General features: G+C 53.5%; 1 protein-coding gene across 1 annotated transcript; it reads right to left on the bottom strand.

Annotated features, from left to right (window-relative positions):
* Positions 1 to 7,058: 7,058 nt before the first annotated feature.
* On the bottom strand, positions 7,059 to 8,933 carry TLX2 (T cell leukemia homeobox 2). The gene is made up of 3 exons (XM_032224294.1): positions 8,567 to 8,933; positions 7,562 to 7,799; positions 7,059 to 7,275 (listed from the first exon to the last, which is right to left on the bottom strand). The coding sequence occupies exons 1-3, from the start codon at positions 8,931 to 8,933 to the stop codon at positions 7,059 to 7,061; spliced, it is 822 nt and encodes a 273-aa protein (XP_032080185.1).
* Positions 8,934 to 10,098: the final 1,165 nt, after the last annotated feature.

The following is a 10,098-nucleotide window of genomic DNA, read 5'->3' on the forward strand; positions in this document are numbered from 1 at the left end:
GAGCGTTCACCGAGCGAAGGCAGATTGAAGTCCCCCAGAACCATCAGTCTAGGGAACTCAACTGCCAGCTCGGCTATTGACTCGAGGAGCGCAGGGAGGGCCGCTGCAACGCAGTTGGGAGGCAGGTACGTTAGCAGCAAACCCGCTTGACCCTTGAGGTCCAACTTCACTAGCAGGGACTCACACCCGACAAGCTCCGGAGCAGGGATCCTACGAGGAGCTAAAGACTCCCGGACTACAATAGCCACACCGCCACCCCTTCCCTGGGCTCTCGGCTGATGAAGCACCTGAAACCCGTCTGGGCACAGCTCTACGAGGGGGACTCCTCCCTCCGTGCCCAGCCATGTTTCAGTAATACATGCCAGGTCTGCCCCCTCGTCTACAATCAAGTCCCGGACGAGGGGAGCCTTATGGATAACAGACCTGGCATTTAGCGACAGCAGCCTGAGACCAGGGTCCTGATTGCTCACGCCATCTGACCTTGGAGTGGGACTCATAGGGCCGGAAGGAGGGATCTCTGCAATATAGCGAACCCTCCTTCCCCTATAATGGCCAGCCCTAAAGTCCCCGCCATATCTGCCTCTCCCTGTTATGACCGCAATGCTCCGACTCTCTCCCGTGGGCATAATTCCCCCAACCACCCCCATGGCCCCCGCTTGTTTTCTAAGCACTATGTGGATAGTTTTGACCCTCCCCCCCCCCGTACGCTGCTTTGTCTCCATCTGTAATAAGACCCAGTATGGGGGTGTCGTCTGCGAACTTAATGGTCACAGAGGATGGGCCAGAGGCGATACACAATCCTGTGTGTACAGTGAGAACAGGTAGGGACTGAGCACACAGCCCTGTGGGAGCCAGTGCTAAGATTCAGGGAGGTGGATATGAGGCACCCGGCCCTCGCTGTTCGACCAGTCTGTGCCGCCTACCACGTCTATCCCGGTGAGTGGTTTACAAATAAAAAAGTACAAACCTGTTTTTCAAACAAGTTAAAAACCAGATTGAAACAAAGCTAAAAGGGACAATTGCAACTTTGAAAAGGCAGAGGAAGCACCTTCAGCTCACCCCCCCCCCCCACAGCATAGCACTCTTGAACCCCAGGCCAGCTGGCGGAGCCCGATCTCAGTGCTCTTCAGAGGTGGGTAGGCAGCCAGCCCATAGGGCAGGGCGAGAGTTGAGAAGGGTCCCTTCCTACCCTCTGCCAGTCCACACTCTTTAACCGAGGGGGTCTGTTACCTGCCCTCCCTGCCTGCCCCTGTAGGACTCCGTGACATTGGAAGGAGCCGGTTCCCTTGCCCTGAAGGGATAGGAAAAGTCGGGGTCAACACTTCAAGTCCGACCTGGAAGTAAACTGGCACCCAAAACTGCTCCCCTAGCAGGGAGGGGGTGGGTTCACCTGCAACACTCGGAGCCACGTTCGGCCCCACAAGCACCGGGGACTCACAGGACGCCTTAAGGGTCTGCACTAGACTTGGACAGGGAGTGGGGGGGGGGGGGGGCAACGGAGACCCATCCAGTTTTTGCAAGAAAGCCGCCTCCTCGGTCCGAGCGGAGCCTCCTGTTGCTCCCTACTGGGCTGCTTCCAGGCCACGTGCCCGCCCGCCCGACGGCTCTTCCGCGCCTGCCCTGCGGAACCCTCGCTGGCCGCAGCTGTGCCTGGCTGGGCAGTTCTCTTCTCGCCGCCAGGAGCGATGCTCAGCTGGGCCAGGAGTGACGGGGAAGAGGGGAGCCGCCGCCCCTCGGCTTCCGGCAACCCGGGTTTCCGCCCCAAATCTTGCCGGTGCCGATCTTCTTGCCCCCTCGCCCGCCCCCGCCCGCTTCCGGGCCGAGCCGGACAGCGGCTCGTCACCGCCTTCCCCGAGCCATCCCCGGCTGCTTCTGCGGCTCTTCTTCTTTGGGGAGTCTGCTTCCGGTCCCTTCTCTGAACCTCGGAATCCTTCTCAAGGATGCAGCCCCGTTGGGGCAACGCAGTGAAAGCAAGACTTCCAGCAGCAAGAGCAGCCGTCTGGAAGGAGCTCCTGCGTGGGTGGGATGCCTGCGAGTCCAGGCTTCTTTCCCTGCGGACCAGCTCCGGTGCTCCCAACCCCGCAACGGTAAACATCACAGCAGTTTACAACGTCAGTGTGTTGCTCCCAGCAGTCGGAAGAATGGAAGAGTGAGTTAACCTCAAAACCCATCAGCCTCCATTCTAACCATTGAGCCATCAATGTTATTAATTTACAACCTGAAAGATGTATTTCGAACAGCAGTAAAGAGCAAAGATTCTCAGGGAGTTACCTTCATTTTGGAATTAAAAAGAAGAAGAAATGCTAACTGAATTTTTTTTTAACGTAATACCAGAAAGCTAAACAAAACTGTGTTTCAATATGTTCTAAATGGGTAAAGGGGACAGATGCTTTAGCAAACGGAATTTATTTTCTGATAAAAATGCTTTTTAAAATAGCAAAATTAATTAAATCAGTTCTTTATAGAAATTTTGAATTTGCAAATGAATCGGAGAAATCATTGGCATATAAAATGCAAAAAGAAAAAAAAGTGATATTAAAGTTACAAGAAGAAAATACTGTAATTAGAGATGATGCAAATCTACAAAAAGTATTTAATCAGTATTATACTACTTTATATAAAGGACCAGAAATTTCCTTGGAAAAAGTGGAAGAGTAATTTAGTGAAGATTACAGAGAATCAAATATTTGAATGGACATATAATAGGGGGATTCTGTGAAGTTATTAATAAAACTAAAAGAGGAAAGACCACCTGATCCAGATGTGTTGCCAGCCTCTTAGTAAAACTGTTTTGAGGATGAGCATTTAGTTTTTACAACAAACAATATTATTCTACAGAATGAAAAGATTCCTAATCCTATAACTGGAAAGAGGCTAATACAGCATAAAATCTAAAGAGGCAGAAGACTGACTTTAGTAAAAAAAAAAAAAAAATCACCAATGACTTTATTGAATAGCGATTATAAAAAATGTATAGTCATTATTCAGTAAAGATAATTCATTCACAATTTTGGCTGAAGGATTGGAGATAATTTTACAGGACTTTAATTATGAAGATCAATGCAGGTTTTTATCTAAAAGACGATGGTTAGAAATATTTTAGATGTTCTGGAGAACTGAAAGTACATAATAAAAAACAAGCACTGATACGCTTAGATGCAAAGAAGGTCTTTTATAATTTGAATTAGATTTTCTTGTTTACAGATCTGGAAGATATGAACCTTGGAGATAATTTTATTAAATTGGTAGGACCGTATTACTCAGAAAGCACAAACAATTGTTAATGGAGAACTAACAAAACTCTGTGATAGTCAAAAATGAACAAAACACTGATGTCTGCATGTTCTAAAATTTTGCTAAAATGAAATTTATCGAAGAAGGGCATTTGTGAATGATTTGGTGTTAATTTTGAAGATACACTAGAAGGCGGTAGAAACATCAATGGGAAAATGTGGTATTGTAAACAGGTTTTAAGATTAATAATCAGACCTTGAAGATGTTTACAAAAATATGAAATTGGAAGATCAAACATGGATATTAATAGGATAATTATAATTTCAAAATTATGTTGCAAGAAGGAATTAAATTAAGAAGGACATGCTAAAATGGGAGAAATTAAAATTGTAAATATTGGACAGAATCTCTGTGCTAAAAATGAATGTATTGCCTAGAATTATATTTTTATTTCAGACAATACCTTTTTTGATTACTGATAAATTATTTAAACAATGACAAAAAATATGTGTAAAGTTGCATAGCAAGGGAAAGAAATATAATATGTTAAATAAAAATGTTTATCAGAATTACTGTATATATTCACAGCTTGTTTTTTGGTCTGGATAAAACAACGGTGGGTTGCTGAGAAATAAGAGACTTTTAGAATTAGAAGTTCACGCTGAGGCATAGAAAACAAATATACCTGCCATTTCCCTTCCACTGTATAATATGGTTAACATACTGGGGCATTGGAAAATTATCAAAGGGAATTTAAAATCAAACCAAGAGAACAATTAATAGCAGAAGGGCATACCTGTCAATGGTTTCCCATTTACAATTATTTGAAAGATTTAAAATAGATAAAAATATGGAATGGAGCAAAGTAAGAGAATTTGAAATATAATTGTGTATGATTATGAACATGTAATTGCTAAAATGTACAGAGGAATAACAGAAAAAAGTATGAGGTAAGCATATTGCTTAAAATATACAGATGGATCTATGGAAAAACATGTGGTTAAAAAGACTGAAATTTCCATTTTGTTATTATCTTCAGAGAGAATCTATATAAAATGATGCATCATTGGTATTTAATGCCAGAGAAAATATTGAGGTTGTATAAAGGTACTTCAGAAATATCTGGAAATGTGAACTACATGAAGGCACATTTTATCGTGCTTGGTGAACATGTAGATAAGTCTTTAAAATGTGGACTCAGATACATTCAGAGGATTTTAAAGATCAGTATTCAATTGGAGCCAGAATTTTTCCTTTTAGGATTAATATATAAACAGAAAAAATGATGGAAGTATTTTTTTCAATATATGACCGCCATGGAGATATTATTATATGAACAAAGATGGAAGGCTTTAACTCTACTCACTCAGGAAGACTGTTGCTAAAATGGATAAATTATTTGAGAAGAAAAGAGAGTATCTACATTTATTGGTGACTGGGAGGCTTTTATAAACTTTTTGCATAAAAAGAACAGAGACATGGTGTAATTTGAGAGAGAGAGATGTTAAAATATAATTGCACTTATAACTGCTATGAAAAATATTGCGAGCCATTTTTTTGTATCTTTATATTTTTCTTTATATTTTGCTCTTTCTGTTTATTTTTTAGTTTTCATTTTTCATTGCACTTTCAGCTTCTTATATTCTTTTTCACTTTTCTGTTTTGATTTAATTTATTGTAGTTCTTATTACTGTTCCTAAAACTTTTACTAACATATATGTAATAATAGAGAACAGTAATTGTCCTTTCCAGCAGCACAAATGTTTACGCCAGACCCTGCAAAGCAGAACCGGAACCACAAGGAATAATCCTCCTCGACTCCTGGTGAAAAGGGGTGATGCGGCCTTGCACTGAGCCCAAGTCCTTCCTGGGAGTGCGCCCCTCCCCAGGTTTTGCACTCTGCCTTTTGCGGTGAGGAAAGCCCGAACAAACCCAAGGGAGGCGGCACTCTGCCCACAACAGGCTCCAGTCCAGCTCATCCCTCTGGGCCGAATCCTATCAGAGCCAAACTGAGCTGAAAAAAAGAGAGAACAACCCACAGAACCCCAACCTTCCCTTCCCTCATCAGCTGATGAACTCAACGCTCTTTCAGGGGGGCTTCCCCAACTCAGCTGCCCTCCCAAGCCTCCCCTTTGCCCAGTCACAGACCTCACCCAGGTACCAGGCAGGACCTGCCCAGATGGCCCAGATTGGTCGCCCAGGCTAGGATGCTCCACCTTGTAGCCCTCACCTTCAGTAAAAATCTTGGCTTTCCCCTTGTTTGGGTCCATGGTTGTGGTAGAGGGGGAACCCAGTGATTGATGGTTTCAATACAGGAATGGTTCTCCTTCAAACTGGATCCACAAGAGCCTCCAGCGGAAATGGTCCCTGAGCACCTAAAATGCCCAGGAGCTGCCCCTGTAGCCTCAAGGAGGAGGCCTGTCTCTGTGCAGGATGGTGGGACTGCCCAGAAGGGCACCCCTACACCACCTCTTGTACCAAAGGGCAGGCAGAGGAGGGGGCGTGAATGAAGGAGCTGCTGCTGCCTCAGGATCTCACCCTCCTGGCCAATCAGCTGGCAGCAGCAAATGGGCAGCGGTGCCACTTTTCCGTGTAACCTAATTGCCTCCCAGCTCTTATCCTGGGCGCCAGGGGGCGCACCAGGCCCAAACAACTCCGCCTGGTCCGTTTTTTCTCTCCTGCGGCTGCGGGACAGAGTCAGCCCCAACCCCGAAATCCTGCCTCGCTCCCCAGAGGAGTCCACGAGCCCAGGGAGCTCCGTCGGCGGCTCCTTCTGCGGGTTCAGTCTTCAGTCAGCGAGCCACGCTGGAGGGCCAATAGCCAGGCCCGCAAGAGGCGAAGCTCGAAAGGAGGGAATGCCGGTGGCCCCGAGCCCTCCCTGCCAAGCCTCTGCCCAGCCAGGGACACCCAAAGCGGCCGCGGATTCCCCGAGTGAAGCTGGCAGGAGGGGAGGGCTGTGACGCCGAAGGCAGCCCACTCCGCGCGGGCTGGGACGGGCGGCTGGGCTGGTGCTTTCCCAGAGATCAGGAAGAGGGTGGGGGGCCTCTTGGACGCCACTCCGGGCTGCCTGACTTCCGGGGCAGAGAGGGCGACCTCGGGGGGGGGGGTCTACAGCACAGGCAGCTCCTCCTCTGCGATACGCGCTGCGAAGGACCCCCGAGGCCCCTTCGGGCAAATCCAGCAGAGCAGCAGGCAAGCAAGAGCGAAGAAGGGGACGGCAGCGGACTGGAGGAGCAGCAGGGCCGTGGTTTCCAGCGGCTCCGTGCTGTGGGCCGGAGGTCGCCTCTGCCTCCCGCGCAGTCATTTTGCAAGCTAGCGCCGATCCAAAGAGGGCGGGCTCGTTCATCTGCCTCTGGCTCCCTGGGCAGAAGTTCCACGGGAAGAACGGCTCACTTTGGCGGGGGGAGATCGGCTTTGAAAGGGGAGATGCGGACGTTCCCCACTCACGCCCCAAGGCATTCCAAGGGAAGATCGTCAGAAGCGCCTGGCGGAGGAATGGGCTGGCCGTCTCCCCCCCGCCTGCTTTGCGTGGGGTTCCCACTTCCTCCTGCACTCCCCATGCCGGGGGACGTGCAGCTTTCAACCCTCTCCAAGCCCCACCTTTTCTGCGGGTGCGGTCTGCACGCACACGAGGCTGGCTACAGTCCAGCTGCCCGGCAATCCGGCCACTATTGCAGGCCTCCTTGCCACCCGGGGTCTGGGCGGAGGCCTCGGGAGAATCCACTCAGTTCCCAGCAAGCTGCTCCCTGACAGCGAGCGGCGCGGGAGTGCAGGACGCCTCTGCCAGCGCGCGAAAGAGCCCCGCTGCCTGTGCGCGGTTCTGCTCACACCAGCGTGGCGGCTCCGGAGACTGAGGTAACCTCGTGGTTCTCTGCCCAGGGCTGCAGGTTCTGCAGGGCGAAGAGTGAGGCGTTGTGCAAACAGAGAGGGTCCTGCTGCAGCGGCTGCCCCAGACTCTTCGGGAAGGGGTCCGGCTGGAGGTGCAGCATCAACCGGCTGGCCTGCTGGCGCTCCGCCTCGCGGTCCTCCGCCGTCTGTCGCCTGTTGGAGAGACCGGAATGGCGTCAGCGCCTGAAAGCACCGACGAGCAGACGCCGGAGTCGGCTGCTTGGAAGCGGTAAGGGGAAGGGAACGTCGAGCACGAGCAGAAGAGAGCGCCCGTTCCGCCCCCCGCCCCTCACCCCGAACCCTCTGCCGGTGCTGGAGCGTCGGTGCTCCCTTTTCCGAACTCAGCCCCTCCCGGCATGGTCGCCCGAATCGCTCTAAGCAGCCATCCGATCGCCCGTCCCCCGGTTCCTCCCGCGCGTCCCCTTCCCCGCCCCGGTACCTCCACTTTGTGCGACGGTTCTGAAACCACGTCTTGACCTGGCCGTCGGTCATCTTCAGCGCTTTGGCCAGGGCAGCTCGCTCTGCGGACGCTAAATATTTCTGCCGGTGGAACCGCTTCTCTAATTCGCAGATCTGCGCTCGGGAAAAGGACGTCCGCGGCTTCTTGCGCTTGGGCGGCGTGCGATTCTGATACGGGTGGCCGACCCGCCTGGCCACGGGGAAGGGCGGCAACGCGGCTACGGGCAGAGCAAGAGAGCGGAGTTCCTGAGATCCGGAAGCGCCGAAACAGATCTGGTGGCTACAGAGGCCTCCGCTTCCAGGATCCTCCCCAGGAGGCACCCCACGAGGTCCCCTCTGCCCCCGAGAACGAGAGACGGGCGGTCAGTCTCGGCGGCTGGCCTTACGCTCGTTCAGCGGCTCGACCTACAAACTGCTCCTTGGCTCCCTAGACTGGTGGCGCTTGGGACTCTTGGGTGGGGGTGCTCGAAGAACCCCACTTTCCTGTCGCCGCCTGGAGAGCCTGAGCCAAGCGCCGTCCCAGCGCCCCTCGCCCAAATGCGAGTCTGCTTAGCAAAGACTAGTTGGAGTGAGAGAGAAACGCGCCCTCCCCCTCCCCCCCCCCAAGAAAGCGGTTTCAGTTCCTCCCAAGAGCCTCAAAAGCAGCTTCCTCGGGTCGCCTCTTCCCGCCCCCTCCCAAAACTGGTTTGTAGGGCAGCTTAGGGGGAAAGTCCCAGATTCTCTGTATGAACAGGCTTCCTCTAATGGCCATCTCCCCTCCGCGACCCTCCGCGGCCAGCGAAGCCGAGCCTTTGCGCTCAGGAAATCCTCCGGGCCGGTGTGCGAAGGGCCTGGGCGTCATTCCTCCCCAGTGCTGGAAACCCACGGCCACTCTCCACATTTGCGAGCGTTCGTGTACAGTTGAGCCTCCGAGCCCCGCGGCTTTGGCCGAATTTGCTGGGGCCATGGCTTCCTCAGAGGGCTCCGAGCCACGGCTGCCACTCACCTGCCATCCGGTCCTTGGTCAGTCGCCTGCTGTGCTCCATCCAAGGGAAGGCAAGGCTGGCTCCCGCCGGCCGAGGATGGACGGCCACGGAGGGAATCGGGCGGTGCGCGGGCACTCGGATCACCCCGCCCGGCGACGCCTCCGGAAGAACGTACGCCCCGAGGGAGCACGCGGGACCATATTCTGCCTCGTAGCCGCTGCTTTGGAGGGCAAGGTCTGCTTCCCCGTGGCCCTCGAGGGCTGCTGTTTCGCCGACGCAGCTCTGCGGCGGCGGGCAGCCCAGAATCTGATCGATTCCGAAGCGAATGGGCTCGGAGGGCTGTGGCGGTGCGGATCCCGTCTCCCGCTCCAACCCCAGGGCTTCCATCCCGCCCCTCAGCAGTTAGCGCGACTCTCTCCAGCAGCCCTCCGGCAACCCTTTTCCGTACTCAGGCGCGCCGCTCCTCGGGCGCTACGCCAGGAGCCAGGCCACCCCACGTTTGCGGAAGGCAGCATCGCTCTGCGGTGGGGGCCTGCAGGGGGCCCGTCGGAGCGCTACCCGGACCAACCCAGAGGCACGGGCTGCTCCCGGAGACCGCAGGGAGCGGGGGCTGAGCTGCAGGCGTTTTTCTGAGAAGCCATCTCCGCCTGCCAAAATCCTCCGGCTTCAGCCCTCTGATTGGTGGCTGCCAGCAGTGATTGACAGGCCATGGCCAGGGAGAGGGGGCGGGTCGCGTGTCATATCAAGGAGAAACCGCCCGCACCTCGGTTTTCTCCTCCCTCCCAATTAGGGAAGCCGAGGAGGTGACTCCCATTCTCCCAGCCTCCCCAAGGCCCCAGTTCCGCCTGCCAGAACCAAAAGCTCCACTCGGACAGCGAGACGCTGCCCTTGATCCAGACCATTGATCCAGACCATTTGGCCTCGGCTGGGACGTGGGGCTGGGAAAACCCAGTCTCGGCTACAGGGGCTGCTCTCCGGCCTTGGCGGCTCTTTCTGCCTGCAGCCGCTCTCTTGCTTCCAGAGCCCGGATCAGCAGCCCCCTTGTCACAGAGGCCTACGGGCGCTTTTCTTTTCAACGCCAAGCAGCCGCCTTCTGCTGCAGCCCGGACCGACCGTCCCCCCGGGCCATGAAAAGCTTCCCGGCTCAGAGGGCGCTGCCGAGTCAAGGCCGGGAGACGGAGCGAGACGCGGACTCTTCCCACCCGCTCCTCTGCGCCCAATTCCCAAATCCCCAGTCAGGAGTCCTGGCGGCGGCTGCCTTTGCTCCCTCAGCCCCACCTGAAATCCCAGGGCAGAGCCAGTAGCCGCTGGTTCGAAGGCCTGGGGAAGGCCGAGCGTTAGAGGAAACTCCCTCCTCTTCTCCCCATCCCGGGACAAGCCAGATTCGCCCTCTCTGTCGTCGATGCAGTAGTGACGGCGCAGGAGGAACATCAGCCCCCACCACCCCAGCCCTTAATGATCCCGGTTCCGCCTCCAGGCTGAAGGCGCCCTTTCCCTCCATTGAACGGAAATGTCCCGGAGGAGCCCCGCCGTCCTCTCGGCCGCTTCGCGG

This window comes from Thamnophis elegans, chromosome 9, assembly GCF_009769535.1.
Source record: "Thamnophis elegans isolate rThaEle1 chromosome 9, rThaEle1.pri, whole genome shotgun sequence".
NCBI classification, from domain to species: Eukaryota; Metazoa; Chordata; class Lepidosauria; order Squamata; family Colubridae; genus Thamnophis; species Thamnophis elegans.

What these genes read in the sequence shown, in the direction of transcription:
- TLX2 (XM_032224294.1), bottom strand. Translation starts at nt 8,933, where the DNA reads ATGGAAGCCCTGGGGTTGGAGCGGGAGACGGGATCCGCACCGCCACAG. An exon ending in GACCAAGGACCGGATGGCAG is followed by an intron (nt 7,800 to 8,566) that starts GTGAGTGGCAGC and finishes CTCTGCCCGTAG; the next exon opens with CCGCGTTGCCGCCCTTCCCC. An exon ending in AACCGTCGCACAAAGTGGAG is followed by an intron (nt 7,276 to 7,561) that starts GTACCGGGGCGG and finishes TCTCTCCAACAG; the next exon opens with GCGACAGACGGCGGAGGACC.